Raw genomic sequence first — 18536 nt, 5'->3', positions numbered from 1 at the left:
AAAGTAAATTTGTTTGGTTCTGGGCCAAAACAACAATACTAAAATATCAATACAAAATAAATCCGAGGGCAGTACTTGCAGAGGATGTTTCAGAGGAAAATAGATCACTTACACTCCTTTCCCTCCTTTCTTGCTGTCTTAAAACAGCAAAAGTGCACATTGTTTTCTTTACGGATAGCCATCAAGCATTGTTTCCTACATTACTATTTATGTAATAGAACAAAACATTCTCACATTTACACTGTCTCCTATTTAAGTACTGGTTAAGTTCCAGGGGTATATACTGAAGTTGAAATGCACTGACCTTGAAACACCTGGTTCTTGGCAGCCGCAGTCTATCATGCCTGTTCAAAAGCACCACTGAAGGATGCACTGTGTGAAAGCACAAACACAGCTGTCCTTAACTTCAGGAGCCTGTGTAATCAGGCCAGTGGTTCTCAAACTTTTAGCACTTTTAAGACCCACTTCTTAGAATGAGAATCTGTCAGGACCCACCAGAAGTGATGTCATGACTAGAAGTGACTTCATCAAGCAGGAAAGTTTTTAACAATCCTAGCCTGCAGTCCTTCCACACTTACCCAGGAGAAAGTCCCATTTACTATCATTGTTAAAAGCATATACAAAGTAGCCTGTTAAAAGTACAGATGTGTAACATTTCCCCAATGCAGTCACATGCCATGATAGCATCAAGTCTAATATATTAAAAATAAAATGTTGAAATGAATGGTGACCCACCTGAAATTGACTCGCAACCCACCTAGTGGGTCCCGACCCACAGTTTGAGAAACACTGAGTTAGGCAATTAATTGATCAGAATTTATTAGATATCAAAAAGGTTAGTGGTCTGCCTACCCAGTCACACACTTACCTGTCGTTATATATGACATGTTGATGCTTGAAATTGGACTGAGGGATGGCACCAAGCTCTGCAATTTTACAAATTCCTCCTTGCCAGTTCTCCTAGAAGCTGTCCTCCCTTGCCCCAGGTGACTAGCTTTTGAAAGATATGCAGAAGTAAATAAACTGGACTTGAGCTACTCAGCATTGTGAGCATAGACTCCCTAACAGTGCAGATGTTTCAGTGTTTCATACCTGGTGTTGTATTCAGCACTTTGGCTGCATTCCAAAGATGTATATTTGTGCATACCTTTGCTCTACAAGTGTTGTCACAGGTGATGCAAGATTTTTTTTAAAGGGATAATCTAGAGAAGGGAGCTGTGGAAGGAGGGCAATTAGTATGTGTATATACAGCAGTGCCACTTCTCTTTCATAAGTGTCTTGTAGCTGACAAAGAAATGTGGAAATAAAGAGCAGTGTGGGTTGGGGGCTGTGAGAGCAGTGCCTGGGAAGGAGAAATAAATTTTGGTGTGAACTTCAACTGCTGAAAACACAAGACAGTGTTAAATGTTGCTTGGCAACTTTGTCAGTAAACATACTGTAGTTTTTCTTTAGAAATTTCACTGCAAAGAAACATCTGCCTGCACAGTTAAATAAGTTGAACAAGGAGAAAACTTTATCTGACTTGGATGTGAGTCTTGTGTTTTTCAGTGTTGCCTTATTTTAGAAACTTGAAGTTTGGATCAAGTCCATGTAAGTCATTCTAATGATCAAACCATATTCGGGCTTAATAAAAAACTTTAGACATTCAGCAAATAACAGTGATCTATTGCACAAGAGAGTTGTAGGGGGCCAGATGTAAACATTGTGAAGTCCTTTCGCATTAAAAATGAAAATCTGTTCAGACACTCTTTTCTTACTGCAGAGGTATTCTTGCTTGCTATCTAACTTTGTTTGTTCAGTGAAATAACTGCAAATTTTAAACTTTCATTTTAAATCCTTGGCTTCCAGTAATGAGCATATGCTTTTGAAATGTAATTTTGAACTAAAAATGTTACCGTTTTGACTTTTACAGAGAAACATCAGTGTAGTCCTTACAAAACCAGAATGCCTCTGTAGGCAATGTCATTTATAAGCCACCATTATAGTTTTTAATGTGCTGTATTGTTTCAGGGAAGTGTACAAAAGGCATGTCACTGATAAACTGTGCTTTCTTGGGACTAGAGGATTTTTTTCTGGATTAATGAGCCTTGCAGACTATATGCTTTCAGTATTTCAGAGCTGGGGTGCTGAACAATTGTGAAATTTGACCTCGGGAAATGCATTGCTGCAGTTACTATTCTGGCATTTAATTTTGCATGTGGAATTTCAGAAATAAGAACCTTAGAACTTCTGCTTGACGCAGCTTTCTTGGATGTCAAGAATTTCCGCCATCTTGGTGAGACATACTAGTTCTTACTGGAGATATAATTATCTGCATGCCTGGGCATGTAAGTGAGGAAAGTTCTTCTGCAGCTGTGTGTCTGTTACAAATGCACATCTTGTCTGCAGTATGAATTATTGCAGCTGCATGTGACTAAGGAAAACACCTAGAAATCAGATACTTTTTAATTTCTTTATTTTTGTCCGTTAACTTAGTTAGGTCTTGATTCATACTCTCTCATTCTTTATTTTTTGAATCAGCACATGAACGGATTCTTATCAATACTTTTTCTAACCAGTTTTCTTTCTCCAGTACCTAAACATGTTTCGTCTTGTATTTCTCATGTTGGATCTTGGAACCATTAGCAAGGGTTTTCAATATTTGCATCTCAAGATAGTCAAGTCCATGGAGTGGCAAGAGTGAACTACTCTTGTTGTAGAGTGGTATAAAAATATTTACTAATAAAGTAATAATGGGAGGAACTTGTCACTCAGAGTTATTGTGCTGTAGAATTAAATACCAGTTAGGAATCTGAGAAAGCATTGTGAAGGCATTGTTGTGCCACTGTTTGGAAAAATGGGTGAGTTTCTCTTGCATCAGTCTCTAGAATGTGGTTTGTAGTACAGGCACCCCCCCCCCATATCCAGTTCCAGAGACTGCGGATCCCAGGGGACCACTTTAAAAACATGTAGAAAGTAAAGAAAGAAATCCAAAATAGCCCACCTTCCACTGCACAGCAAAACAACTGCATTTGAGGGCTCCAGGCAGCCTTTTGAGGTCCCTGCAACCTCTTCCAGGTTGCGCAGTGGCCCCTATGTTAGCCCAGACTCACTTCAGCATGCATCACTGTGCATTCTGGGACAAGTCTGAACAAAGAGAAGTGGTTTGAGAGTTTTTGTTTCTTCAGCTGGGGTAATTGAAGGTGGCTGATAGCAGATAAAGTGTAACAATGAGAACATTATGATGAAACATGCACTAAAATTTCTCTAGAAATATAATGGTAGTATCTAAAGTTTATTGGTAGAAATCAATGTGATATTTATCCCATGGGCTTTCTAGTTCAACCATCGATCTTTGTCAGGGTTTCTTACCCCTTTTTGCAGTAATCAGCACCTGTGTGTGTGTGTTCTGATCTCTGGTTCACTAGTCCAGGATTTGTGCTCCAGAAATAGTAGTTATGTGTTTCCATTTTGAACACACCTAGTAAGGGTTTCTATATTAAAGTTCACAAAATAATATAGATATTTCTCAGACAAGGTGTCACACCTTGCAGAGATTGTAGATACATATCTATACTTATTAATTGTTCAAAATACAGTATGTCAGTAGTCCGGGAAATAGAGTATTTCAAGAGAAGCCTACCCTTTCCAATTTGCTTCCCTTTATTCTGTCTGAGACCAATTAAGTTTGTCCTGATCAAATGTGTAGATGCTGTGATTTGGAAAGTTGGTCTTTTAATTTGCTTTAGATTCAACACAGTGCAGTGCATTCTATATGAGCCACTTATCTGGGCAACTGCTTTAGTAAAATCTTCCACATTTTCATTTTTAATCAAATAAGTAATATCCTCTGAAAGTGGTGAACTCCGAGTAACTTCATTAGTCAGTTGTCCTTTGTATCAGCTGGTTTGCATGCTAATTGAGGTTCTGTTTAGCAGTACAGTTGCCTTTTCTGTCAGTATGTTGTATTTTTCCCATGCCAACACTTCAGATGTGGTTTGGAAACAGAGAACTCTGGAATTCAGTCACAGATGAAACAATGCAGTATTGTTTGAGAAGCGAGCAGTTTACCATGTTCGGTAGAAGTTACACTTCAGGCATGACTGATGGTGAAAGTGACCATTTTGCAGCACCACAGGGAATGATTGAAGGGGATTTGAAATCAGCTTTGTTATCTTGTGGATTTGGTGCTTCTCTGCAAACTGTTGGCACAGAAAACACAAGAGAATACTAAATTAAGACTGAAATCAGAACTCTTTTTTTGAAGAAGATGGCTCAAATAAGAGTGTATTTAGTAATATCCATTGATGGAAGAATTGCATTTTTAATTCAAAAGGATGCCAACTCAAGTGCTATCTGAATGGGAACTATCTTAATGTCTATAAGACCGAAAAGGGAATTGACATTTAAACATTTAGTTCTAATGTGACGAAAATGGCATTGTTGAAATGACTTGTGCATCTGTTATACAGCAGCAATTAGAATAAGATGTAAAATGATTAAGCATATTGTATGTTCCCATGGTATCTAACTATGTAACAAGTTGCAACTCCAAGTTGTAATGAATATAAACCATGGACATTCCAAAGGGTGGAGTATTTTTCTTTTTGGAATTTAAAAGGTAAGGTAAATATGAAACTGAAGAGTGAGACATTGAGGATTCATTCTGTGTCTAAAGGCTAGGATTTTGGAAGATTGGGACTTTGACCAAGTATTGCCCAAAGCAGTATTAATGTCATCTTCAAAACTAATTAATGAAACCTTTGCTGTGACCCTCATTCCACTTTGTTTTATCTATTACAACAGTGGTTCTCACACATTTAGCACCAGGACCCACTTTTTAGAATGAGAATCTGTTAAGATTCACCAGAAGTGATGTGACCGGAAGTGACATCATCAAGTAGGAAAATTTTTAACAATCCTGGGCTGCAGTCCTACCAACACTTACCCAGGAGTAAGTCCCATTTACTATCATTCTTAAAGGCATATACTTGTTAAAAAAAGATGTGACATTTCCCCAAATGCAGTCACATACCATGGCAGCATCAAGTCTAATATATTAAAAATAAAATATGAATGGGGACCCACCTGAAATTGGCTTGCGACCCACCTAGTGGGTCCTGACCCACAGTTTGAAAACACTGTGTTACAACATTCTTTTTTCAGGCAAATTATTTTCTTTGTGAGCTCCTAGACACCCACATGTGTCTGTTTAGTGCAGAAGAGAATGGGCAGTCCTTCCCTCGCCAGTGAACATGTCCATAGTTTGGCATTCATGGAACTTTTAAACCAGTTCTAAATGTTGTTAGGGTTGATCTTTATAATGGATGAAAAGATGAGAAGTTTATAGTGAATTAGCCTCCATTTCTTTCTAGTGTGACTGAATTAATATTAATTATGATACCAACCAGATATTATAACTGGGAAGCTTTTTCCTTTTAAACATTTTTTATACATATTCTGCTCTTTTGTGGCATTCTCAGTGGTCTTCTATCAAAGGACTGATTAAATACACAACTATATAGCATCAGCAATACTGTGATCTCAAGATGTATGGTAGAGCTCTTTTTTTCCTGCCTTATGTCTGCATTTAATTGTAAATTTTAACTAAGCAAACAAAATAATCTTCACTGTTGTAAAGAACAACCTTAAACTGTTTTGAAAATAGATAATTTTGGGTATACAATCTTGCACATTGTTATATTTATAATACATCTCCACAGGATAAGCAGTGTGTTGCTGCAGGCAAATATTTTCTCCAATGTACAGATTGAGTCTCTTGTGGGTTTCCTTGGCAAAAATCTGCTCTGTAGCAAATCAATTTAAAAAACAAAGTTCCTTTGTTCAGGTGATTTAAAAACAGCCTTACTGACCTTTGTGCTGTTAAGATATAGTCATTAAGAGACAATCCAACTCTCTCCAGGCCCTTAGAAGGGATTATCTTTCTTTCCCATGTTCAGGGGGAAGGGAGGGGGTTGCTTGGAGAGAGAATGATTGATGGATGGATGGATTGTCAGCTGGCTGCCCTCTCTCTAAGAATTGTAAAGGACTGTTTTCCTTTCATTTAAAGGGTCCTTCTCATGTTGAGATAAAAATCTCTACAACAGTAAGAAAAGCATTTTAAGGGGTGCATTTTTCCCCTTCTCCAGGGATCAGCACATTCCTTCTCATTTGCAGTGGCCATCCAAGTTGAGTCAAATCTGTGTGTTAAAAATCCATGTATAACAAAGTTGGACCTGTATTGCCTTATTTCAGTTTTCTTCATTTTCATTGCCCCACTGCAAAGGCACTCAAGATTGTGTAACAATAAAAGCACACAGTATGTGGCTGAAAAATACCAATCTCCAGTAGCAGTCCTGTAGTTCAACTTCGAACTGAACTTGCTTCCAACCCAAGAGATCCAGCATTGTCAGAAACCCTCTCTATTGAGAAAAATTAGTATTGAACATGGTGGTGGTGATTAACTCCTTCTTTTAACTGAGTTTTCCATATAGAAAGAAAAAAGTTAAAACATGATACTTCATAGGTTTTCATAGAACTAGTGATGCAGTTGTGATGTATTGAGTCCAACCTAGAGGTAAGCTACATGTTTTAAACTTGTCTGACATTGCTGCTTTGTGGGAAAACACCTGTGTGTTCCTGTAAATTGTCATTTGGTTCTGGATTGATAGTCTGACGTTGTCCTTGGTAGAATTTAATGTGTAAAGCAGCAGTTGCCAAACTTGCAGCTATTGTGTTCAGTAAAAGTGGTCCGAACTGTCCCCGTTCGAACCAGCTCTTACAGTTCCACCACGCTGCTTGAAAGAAGCCTACCCGATGGCTGCAATGCTCTGGGCAGCTGCCAACCTGATGGCTGCAATGCTGTAGGCCAGTGATTTTCTGACCCCGCTTCTCTGGGGGCTGCATTGGCTGCCCATTCATTTCCGGGCCCAATTCAAGGTGCTGGTTTTGACCTTTAAAGCCCTATACTGCTCTGGGCCAGGTTATCTTAGAGATTGCCTACTTCCGTACAATCCGGCTTGTCCTCTTAGGTCATCAGAGAAGGCCTTTTTACAAGTGCCGCCGCCTAAGGAGGTATGTGGGGTGGCGGTAAGAAATAGGGCCTTCTTAGTAGTGGCACCAACATTATGGAACTCCCTTCCCCTTGACTTGAGAATGGCTCCCTTTCTTGAGACTTTTAGGCGAGGCCTGAAGACCCGTTTGTTTAAACAAGCCTTCTGAGTTCATGTCCTTTTTAACATCTTTTCTATATCTTTTAGTATTTTTACAGGCCTGATTTGCTGCGTTTTGCTCTTTTTATCTGACTTTTTATCTGACTACTGTTTTTATGGTATCTGTTAATGAATGTGTTTTAACACGTTTTTATTTGTTGTTAAATTATGTTATTAATCTGTTTTTAACATGTTGTAAGCTGCCCTGGTCCCTTTGGGGAGAAGGGCGGGATATAAATAAAGTTTTATTATTATTATTATTATTTTCAACGTTTCTCATTTTGTGGTACACTGGCAAGGCACTAAAATGGCCAAGGCACACCATCAGCTTTTTGACAATTGACAAGGCACGCTTGTCCGAACATGACTAGAACTGTGCTCTGGTTGCATCTGGAGGGTGTTCTAAGAGCCAGAGAGGTTGAATGAATGAGCCCATTCATTTATTCACTCATCTAAGTTCCATCTCTAACTTATTTATACAAATTTTATATTTAAATTTTTTTCCCGACCCTCAGCATTGTGCCAGATATTTGAAGCGGCCCTCTGGTCAAAATGTTTGGAGACCCCTGCTCTAGGCACCTTTGTCTGTAGTCCACTGTCCCAGCAGGCTTTGCACCTGCATTTACAGGCAAACGCAGCTGCCCAGAGTGTTGTGTTGCAGCTATCAGGTGGGCTTCTTTCAAGCAGTGTGATGGAACTGTTAGAGATGCTCACATGGAGTAGGGTTGCAGCGCTGCATCAGATCCGGCCCACAGGCTGTGGTTTGATGAGTATTGATCTAAAGCAGGGGTGTCAAACCCGTTTCATGCAGAGGGCTGAATAGCATACATGATGCCTGTTGAGGGCCGGAAGTGATGTCATTAAATAGATCGTAACAAAAAGCAAGCACTTTTTCTCACTTAGGAACTTAACTGCAAATGACAAAGAGAAATACGCAAATCTTGATCATATTTCAAGATATGGGAGAGCCCAATTTTCACATGGGCTGCCCTTTCAGCAGTAACTCCTTAGCACTGCTCAGCGGATGAGAGCCTGAGGGCCAGGTTAAAAGCTTCCGCGGGCCACTTCCGGCCCCCGGGCCTTATGTTTGACGCCCCTGATCTAAAGTGATCTTCTATTACAGTTATTTTAAAAAGTAATTTTAACAAAATTGAGAAACTAAACATCTGTAGACATTTAACATTAAAAATGGTAGTAATGAGTCTGTCTCCATTTCCCAACTATATTTTGATATTATTTACAATGTGTCTTGTCAGAGATTCTCACAGTGAACCTGTAGTAGAAATGATGCCAGGATGGTGTAGTGCAGTGGTTTCCAATCTGTGAGCCTTGTTTCTCTTAGGAGCTGTGGAAATTAGTCAGGGGAGCCACGGAATCCTCTCACAAAACCTGCTGCCCTATACAATGTATAAGATTGTAGCCCTAATGGGGATTCGCAGTAAATGGCCCAAAGTTTGGGAACCATTGGTGTAGTGGTTTGGGAGTTGGAGTTAGACCTGGAAGATCCATGTTCAAATCCCTGCTCAGCATTGAAGCTTCTTGGGTGACCTTGGGCCAGTTACTATCTCTCAGCCTCACCTCACAGTGTTGTTGTGAGGACAAAAGGAAGACAGAGGTAAAGACACATGGGAGGGGGAATGACTGGCTTAAACTTGGGTTTCCAAGATCCAACCTCCACTTTTTCTGCTATGCCATACTGTTTACTGTGTTAGGGTGTAATCCTAACCCTTTATGTCAGTACTTTCCAACACTGACCTAAGGGCAATGCAGCTCTGAGGTAAGGGAACAAACATTCCCTTACTTTGAGGAGGCCTCTGTGAGTGACACCCAACTGCAGGATGCAGCACATGTTCCATTGGCGCCACTGTGCCAGTGCTGGGAAGCACTGACATAAGGGGTTAGGATTGTGCCTTTAGTGTAATGCAGGGGTGCCCAAACCCCGGCCCTTGAGGCCTCTCAATGCAGCCCTCAGGGAGCCCCCTGTCTCCAATGAGCCTCTGGCCCTCCGAAGATTTGTTGGAGCCCACACTGGCCTGACGCAACTGCTCTCAGCATGAGGGTGACTGTTTGACCTCTCGCATGAGCTGTGGGTTGAGGGCTCCCTCCACTGCTTGCTGTTTCACGTCTGTGATGCAGTAGCGGCAGCAAAGGAAAGGCCAGCCTTGCTTTGTGCAAGGCCTTTTATAGGCCTTGAGCTATTGCAAGACCTTCATTCTTCATATAAGTTCATCTTCAATATATTCATTTATGTAAACTTATGTAAATTTAAAATGTAAATTAATTTTTTTCCCCAGCCCCCAACACAGTGTCAGAGAGATTGTGGCCCTCCTGCCAAAAACTTTGGACACCCCTGGTGTAATGCATGGACTATAGGCATAAATATGTTTCTGAATCATTTGTCTTGGATAGTCACAATTTACAATGAAGCTAAAATTTAATTCTGTGCAAACCATTACATTTTCATATAATCAAACATTTGTAGCAGAGGATAATAGACCAAAATAATAAAACAAATACTAGTTTTTCCTAGGATTGTAAAGGTCACCCTTGAAAGTATAGATTACCTAGAAAATAATGCTTCTAATGACAAGAGGAAAGATATAATCAAGAGATAAAGACATTTCACAGTTATTCCTCTTAATCATATGTAAGAATCAGAACATCAGTTGTGAAAGACAAGAAAAATAGGGCAGGATTAAGAACATAAGATAGCCGAAGCTTCCTGTATCCCAACGGTTTTCAAAGTGTCTAGGAGAGTTTGAACCACAGTAAGTTCTTGCAGGGGTGGGGGGGGGGAGGTAGCAATGCAGTCCCTAGGATCGTGTCGCTAAGTGGGCTACAGGAATTGGGAAGCACTCACCAGTCCCTGCAGCAGGCTGTCGGGGGTGTGCAGAGCCCTGCATGAGTGTCTGCAAGGCTCCCTGCAGCTTAAAAAGTGAAAGCATAGTGACTGTGCTGCACTTCCGGTTTTGCTGCCTCCCCCTGCCCCTTAAGGGGAAAGTGGCCAGGGCTCTCTGGCTGGGACGTCGTGACGCCCCAGTTTGAAAAGCCCTGCTGTATCGCATAGTGGCCCACTGGACACCTCAGGGGGCATACAAGACCACAAGATAACTGCATCCTGTTGCCATTCGCTTGCATCTGTCATTCTGAGTAGCCTACTTCTAAAATGAGGAGGTTACATCAGGGGTCAGCAACCTTAAGCACTCAAAGAGCCATTTGGACCCATTTTCCAGAGGAAAAAAAACCTCAGGAGCCACAAAACCCTTTTGACATCTAAAATGAAGATAACACTGCATATATAGTTTTTTTACCTTTATGCTCTTATAGGTCCCATTTTTATAATGTAGCCCCCTCTTGTAGCTTTTAGTTAGTTTTGTCATACATTCTTGTCCTGTGTTTTCAGACGCCTGGTCCTCTATGGCATTTTGCCTGATTCCAAGGCCATTCTCTGCCTGGAGAATTATGCCCACTTTAAGCAAATTAGCTCCCCTTCTTTCCCCCAACAAATGACCCTGGTTCTGCCCTGCAGTCCTGCTGGACCCCACCTCCAGGGTAGCTCGCCTGTTCAACCTGCAGAGGTCCTCTCTCCTGCCAGCAGCCTCCCACCACTACAGCAGACCCTGGGTCGTTAGCAGATCTTGGGCACAGCAGCCACACTTCAAACTCCAGTGTCTCCAGCAGTCCGTTAGTCACAAAGTCAGTCAGAGTTTCCAGGGCAGAGTCCAAAGTCAATAAGCCAAGTCACAGTCCAAGGTCAGATTCCAAAGTAAGTTAGTCAAATCAGTCAGAATGTCAAAGTCAATAAGCCAAGTCAGTCTCCTCTCCAACCTGCACTCCTTCTCCAATCCGAATGCCCTTCCTGCCTCAGGTGCTCCTTATATCCCTGAGGGCCCTATTGCCTTCAAGTGGCTGCAGCTGTGCAGCACACTCTGCTGGATGCCCAGGCCTTACCCTTAAAGGGGCCACTGCTGACACCACATCTACCTCCTCACCAGATCTTCCAGGATTCCAGTACATATGGTGGTTATGACATCTGCTTATCTTACATGGATACTAAAGAACTCCCCCCACCTTCCAGAGGCACCCTGCTGGAAGGAAAAAAGGACACAGACTCCAGAGGTGGGGAAGAGAAGAAGCCAGAGTGGGGGGGGGCAGCCACAGGCCAGCTTCTGCCCTGCCCTGCCCTCACTCAGGCTGCAACCCTCTCCACACTATCCTGGGAGTAAGCCCCATTGACTGCAATCTGACTTCTGAGCAAACAAGTTGGTTGGAGCTCTCAGGTTGCAGTCCTCGCCACACTTTCCTGGGAGGAAGACTCACTGACTACTTGTGAGTAGACCTGCCTAGGAGGGGGCTGAGGCTGCAGCCCTCCACACCTTCCTGGGAGGAAGCCCCACTGACTACAGCGGGGCTTACTTGTGAGTAGACGTGCACAGGAGGGGGCTGAGGCTACAGCCCTCCACACCTTCCTGGGAGTAGCCCAGGGACTACAGCGGGGCTTGCCCAGGGACTATAGCAGGGCGAACAGACCTGCTGTGCTCCCACTCACCCGTCCTTGCGCTTGGCCTTGAGCAGGCTCCAAGGCTGCCATCCCAGGCACCCTTTCCTGGGAGTAAGCTTCATCTGCTGTAATGGGGCTTACAACTGAGTAGACACGCATAGGAGCAGGCTCCAAGGCTGCAATCCCAGGCACCCTTTCCTAGGAGTAAGCTTCATCTGCTGTAATGGAGCTTACTACTGAGTAGACACACAGGATGTCTCCTCAGCTGTGGAGGAAAAGCCTCTCCTTGCACTGAGTGGGGACCTGCTCAGGGAAAGGCAGGCTGCAAGGGCTCGCAATGGCTGAGGAGGAGGGCGTCGTCGTCCTGCTGGAGAGTTGGGGAAGGGAAAAACAGGGAGCTTAAGCCTGCAGAGCGGGCAGAACTGAAAAGGGAAACCAATGCAGGGCAGGTGGGGGTGAAGGGAGAGGAGGGCAGTGAGCTCAGGGGGCGGAGGGAAGCAGCGTGCACTCCCAACACAGGTGCCTGCTGTCACCCCCTTTGCCACTTTCACCCAGAGGAGCCGCAGCAGACAGCTGAAAGAGCCGCATGCGGAGCCGTGGGTTGCCGACCCCTGGGTTACATATACATGTCATGGCTTGTAACCTGTGATTGACTTTTCCTCCATAAATCTATCAAATCTCCCTATTTTTCTAGCTGTGAAATTAAATGAAAAAGTTGAGACCTTGAAACAGCTTGCAAACAGAGGTTTTGTCCACATCTTCCACTGCTTTCTACCCACAATATTGCCCAGTGAATAGTAGGATGACTTGGCTTATTGTGTGTGCAGTGAAATGTTGGATTTTCTTTTAAGACTGCCTAGAATAGGGTCATACATTATGCATGGTATGGTCAAACTTGGGACCAGCAAATGTAGTACATAAAGAATTTGTGCTAATTGTTCTTGCAATAAAATATAGCCCTTGGTTGCTGAATAAGCTACTGTACTGTTTTCCATACATTCCTTTGAGAGGCTTGTTAAAACATTGTTGTCATGAAGCCATGGTAACAAGAAGAATGAAAACGTCAGTAGGCAGAATCAAGTTGTGGGTGAATGTGGAAAGCAAGGAAAATGATGTTGCAATCATGTAGATAAAGTTGCAAAACTTTGTTTGAACTCATACAGGCAAACATGTTAGCTCAAAGTATACACTTTTCCCATGCTTAGTTTTTTTGTGATTTCATCTTGTCTGGAAATGGTGCCACAATTTCAAAATGTGTGAGCATTTTGAGACCAAGTTACCTGCTTTTTGCTTCCCTTATTGCATGTGTTCTAAAAATCCTAGTGCTTTTCTTGGAGCTCTGTCCTGTGACTGTGCTGTACATGATGAAAAGTTGGCACAAACTCTTCGTCTTGTACAACATCACAGGTGGTATGGAAAAGCGGCAAATAGCACCATGTCAGTAGAACAATTAATAGAACAAAATTACTTAAAAGATCAAATACAGTTGCAAAAACTGAAAATGCAAAGCAAAAAAGTCATCTCAAATTAACAGCACGTAGCCCTCAAGTCCTTAAAGAAGCAACTCAAAATGCCACTGAAGTGTCCCCCCCCCACCCCCAGCAAAGGTTTGGGTTGGCATTTAAAGGAGATCAGTGTAGGAGCCTGTCTAACTTCCATTTCATAGCGTCACCATTACTACTGAAATGGCCCTACTTCTCATGGATACCTGCCATGCCTTTGCCCCATCTGTAGTTATGCCTTCCCCTGCACACTGTTTATGGAAGGAGAAAATTGTTAATGGAATTTCACTGGAAGCTTTATTTTCCTTTTTTAAGTTGTGCATGGAGTGTGTGCGTTTGATTGAATGAGTGATCTCAACTGGAACTACAGCAGGAGCAAAGCATGTAAACCCTCCTGTTTCCACAGGTGGTTTGCTGGGCCAGTTTGCTATTTTAAGAACAATGCCTAGAAAGGTAGCGGCCAAAAAACATGTTAAATATTTTAACCTTGCATGTGGTACAAAAGATGCTTCATTCAATGTGCATCTTCCAGGTACGCATGGGCTTACTCTCCACTTTGTCTGGTGATGGGTGGAAAATCTAAGACAAGTGACTTAATAGCAAGTCTAGCAAGAACATTTCTAAACAGTTTTTTCTTATAAAATGCCCTTTCCTCCTGTGCCTTGTAATTCTGTGCAACATGCCTCTGAGAGGAATGTTTGCTAGAATGAATCTAGCACCTATGACCTCTGAGCTGTCAGTCCTCCCTTCCCCTAAAGTTCTTTTATGTGTTTATAAGTATCATCTTGTTTTGTTTATTGCCTGGTAACTCTTGTTGTCTGCTGCTTGAGGGCCCTAAAGCGGGGTGGAAAGGCGGGGCATAAATCTCTTAAATAAATAAATAATCACCCTTTCTTTTTGTTTCTTTCTCTTCTTGTCTGCACTCGGTTATATCCCAGCAAAGTTAGTCATGATTAACTTGTCTTATTGATTTCAGTGGTATCTGGTCATGACAGACTTTGTTAGGGTACAACTCAGTGTTTCTCAGTGTGTGCCTCTGTCATTGGGTAGCTACATTTCTGTGGGTTTGTTCTTGTTCTAATTTTGTGATCTCTTGTCCTCTGTTTTTTTAATCTTTGTGTAACCACAGCAGTTATATTAATGAAGTTATCTGTACATTTTTCATATTTGTTTATGCCTTTAAAAATAAATAAAACATTTAAACCCAAGAATAATTAGACTACAACCATGTTAACTTTATGCAGTAATTTTTAGCCCCATCTGAAATTTAGTGCTACTTTATTTTCCGAGGCTGTGGAAAAGAGAACTTTTTAAAAAGAAACTAAGCTGTACTTCAAGATATTAGTAATTGAGCATTTACATAGTCAGCTATTTTGTAATTAGAATTCTTATTCCTTTTCATCAAAATGTAGCTACTACTCACAAAAATCCTCCAAACACATTTATATTCTTATAATGCTAGAAAGGAACTAATTCAAATTACAGAGGAGAGAAAACAGGTGTTATTATAACTTGATGTATTCTGCTATGTAGGCATTTTTGGTGTAAGTTTTATTAAAAAAATTATACATCGAAAGAAGTGACTAGCTGATTACAGTAGTATGTTTTGCTCCTGCTACAGATACTGACCTTATGCCTTTTCAGGTAGTTGACCATTTTAAAACATTATGCAGAAATGTACATAATTTAATACGCCTTGGTCTAAGATTCTGAGTACAAAACTCTTTGCTTAAGCTAAGGTATTCCACGAGGCAAAAGTTGAAACCTTGATATTGCTCATTCTGTTTGGTTTCAGATGCATTACTGAATCTGGTAGATTTTTCCCTCTGATGGGATTTCAACTGTCACCCTGCAAATTCCCCAGTTCAGTTCTCCAAGCTTGCTGACTGCTGCTTTCTAAATTCTGTTCATGTTGAAACATGTCAAACATAGCAAGTTCTTGTTCAAGCTGATTGTTTATTGGATGAGACTTGTTGTAACCTATGTCTGCCTTCCCCTCCGTATTGAATTAGTGTATTTCCCCGTCACACCGTTTGTAACTGGAGGGTTTTCATTTGTGTGTGTTTTACAGGCAAACTCAAGGTTTTTAAACTGAGCCTTTTTTCTTTCCATTCCTCTTTGGTAGCTATTAGTATGTATTGCTGAGGATGCTGAACAAAACTGTTAAAATTAGTTTTAACCAATCTAGATTAAGGTGCCTACAGTGTTAGAGGACTGCTGGTTCACCACGAGAGAAACTGAGAGAGAACTTGTATCCCTTCTGTAAGAATCAGTATACCACAGGACCTGGAGTCAGTCAACAATACTGCTTGTTGTATAGATTGTTCGCGTCTGTATGTCATTAGCATACATACAGTGTTGGCGGTGTGGCATAAATGGCCCTTGATAGTGATGCTTGTGTGCCAGCAGATTTTCAGATTTGCTCTTGAGCAGCATTTCTCAACCAGTGGCACAGGATACACGCAGGAGCCTCAGACCTTCATTGCCTGGCAGCGAGACCAGCAATACCATGTGACAAGCAGGAATAGGAGACTTGTCTTGGTGGGCAGAGCTCCAGCGTGTACTACTTGTGTGCTTGAGAAAGCCCTCCCATCTGTCCTGTGCCTCTTACTGGAGTTTGCTGTGTTGCATCTGACCTCCCAATCCAGAAGTAACTGGCGATGACATCATTACTAGTTACTTCTGATGGTCCATCCAGTAGGTGGGCCATGTGAAGTGATTCGATGGAGAACAAGCATTGAGAAAGTCTGCCCTAGAGCAGTTGCTGTCATAGAAAATACTGACTTGGTTCATAACATCTGACAGTACAGTACTATATTGACCGCTCATTTTAGTTAGCTCTTGAGAAAATAGACTTGAGCTTTAGGTATTAAATTCTCCTTGGACATGAATCAATTACATACAAAGTAAATACAGTGGGTGTTATGCAAGCCCATACCTATCAAATGTCTCACATACACTAACAGCACAATCCTAACTACGAGTTAGGATTAGGGTAGCTGTAAAGCACGTTTGCACCTCCTCTAGAGCAAGTCACACTAGCAGACCAGAAGTGCATCCAGCTTCCGGGGCGGCTTGCAGGGTGAGCCTTGCGTTGGCTGAGCTCAGCCAATGCAAGGCTCTGGGGTAGGCCAGGAAGAAATGGGAGCGAGGCATTCTGGGGTGGGGAAGGGGAGTCCAGGGGCAGACTGGGAGCAGGAGGTGGGGCTGGGATCCACCTGTTATCTGGGATTGCAGCCCCTGTTCCCGAGCAGCAAGGAGTGACTTCAAGCTGTTCTGCTCTCCTCAGACTTGGAGCTCTATCTTGTGCTGGATACAGCACAAGCCTTCTGGGTTGCCTGTTCCAGCGCAAGTTAGGATTGCGCCCTTAATTGCTTATCAACATTAAAGTAAACCTGCCAACTAGGTAAACCAAATGTTTAACCATAAATAGGTAGTGGTGGAGAAAAGTGAACCTCTGAAACAGTTACCATTTTTAGGGGTCTGTATTTTACATCTTTCTTTGTGTCAGATAATGCAAAATCAAGTATTGGATGCAGTGCTTGGAAAGCTGTATGTGTGTGTGCATGCTTGTGTGGTCTGGGCCATTCGTTCTGAAATGTTTCACACTTTGCTCTTGTCTTTTGACTGCTCTTGGCTTTGCCCAGCCACAGCATGAACAGTAAGAGTGACTTTTTCGAAATCCCTCCCCTTATTATGCATTTTGGTTGCTTGCTCATACTTGTGTGTCAGACACAGATATTGCTGTGTGGATTTCTTTAATTCTATGTGTATGCTTAAGTTTATATATACTAAAAAGGAGAAAGGATTCCTCAGTGCTTTTTTGTTTGTTAGGGAAAAAGACTTGTGTTTGTATTGTAACTGATATGACTTAAGAATGTCTTGGTGTGTTGTAATTGAGAATCAACAGGAAACTAGCTTGGTCTTTTAGAAATACAGGGTGCAATCCTAACCCCTTATGTCAGTACTTTCCAGCACTGGCATAGTGGCGCCAATGGGACGTGTGCTGCATCCTGCAGTTGGGTGTCACTCACGGAGGCCTCCTCAAGGTAAAGGAATGTTTGTTCCCTTACCTCAGAGTTGCATTGCCCTTATGTCAGGGCTGGAAAGCACTGAGATAAGGGATTAGGATTGTGCCCACAGGCTATTAGATTTTTTGTGTTTTACAGCCTAATGCAAAGGTTACCAAATTGGGGCATCAAGCTGGGAAGGAATAGGTAGTGGGCCAGAATTTTATTAGAGAAGGTGCCTTTATCTTGCAACTCTTTTTATAAGCTTGGGATTAGGGTGGATGGCTAACACTTCTGCAACTCTTGGCTCCCTCTCTCTGGATGTTCACGGCATGCCTGCTCAGTAAGTTTATTCGTTTCTAGTTTGAGATGCCATTGACCCATTTTTTTTTTTTAAGGCTTTGGTTTTATCCAGTTTTACTGTCAAACTCGCATGTTTATCAGAGTTTCAATTTGTGGCCTTTGTGATAGATCATGCTATGTTTTGTCAATATTTTACATTTTATGTGTTGCCTCCGAAGCATAATATAAAATGTTTGATCTCGGTTAATTCTTACTTGCCTGCAGGTAGTTCTAAAAACTAACTCTGCTACACATGCTTTATTGCTTTAATATAAATATGGTTAGCATGTGGTTTTTCATACGCTGTTAAGCAAGCTGTGTGTATTTCTCTTTTAGGATTCAGTGGTCTCAGTTCAAAGGCTATTTTATTTTCAAATTGGAGAAAGTGATGGATGACTTCAGAACTTCTGCTCCTGAGCCAAGAGGCCCTCCTAACCCCAATGTGGAGTACATTCCCTTTGAGGAGATGAAAGAACGCATTCTGAAAATAGTCACTGGCTTTAATGGGTATGCAATCTTAGATCAAACCTTTCTTCCTGGACTGCATGATTTATTAAGTTTAGGCATTCTGCCTCTGACCTTCATATTGTAGTAATTTTCTGCCATGTGTTTGGCAAAATGAATAATTGCTATAAATACATGTTTGTTGACAAAGTTCAGAGAATTGTGGTAAGCTTTCTGAATCTTTCTTATAATAAAATCATTTGCTTACATTCCTTCAGCTCTGTGAGAGAGTCTGATGCTCTTCAAAAGTTGCTCCTTCTAACTGCATGACAGCTTTTTAATAGCTTACTAAGTTCCAAGTGACCATGCAGTGAGAACAGATTATCTGTTTGAGCTACTTATTCTGTCAGGCACACTAGTGTAGATCAGAAAATTATTCTGTTCTTTTCCATTGCAGCTACTTCTGAAATGCAATTATTTTTAGTTTTAATAGTTTGGCAGACATTTTAAGAGTTTGGACACAGGCTTGTGCAGACATAACTGTGGT

General features: G+C 41.7%; 1 protein-coding gene across 1 annotated transcript in view; it reads left to right on the top strand.

Annotated features, from left to right (window-relative positions):
• PPP4R2 (protein phosphatase 4 regulatory subunit 2) overlaps positions 1-18536 on the top strand; it is a 45408-nt gene that overhangs the window by 9747 nt on the left and 17125 nt on the right. Inside the window, exon 3 of the mRNA XM_066615154.1 lies at positions 17882-18052. Within this exon, the coding sequence (XP_066471251.1) occupies positions 17882-18052 (171 nt within the window). The remainder of the gene's footprint in view (positions 1-17881; positions 18053-18536) is intronic.

The sequence above is a fragment of the Tiliqua scincoides genome, chromosome 2, assembly GCF_035046505.1.
Source record: "Tiliqua scincoides isolate rTilSci1 chromosome 2, rTilSci1.hap2, whole genome shotgun sequence".
Lineage (NCBI taxonomy): Eukaryota > Metazoa > Chordata > Lepidosauria > Squamata > Scincidae > Tiliqua > Tiliqua scincoides.
This window is presented reverse-complemented; position numbering and strand designations above follow the sequence as displayed.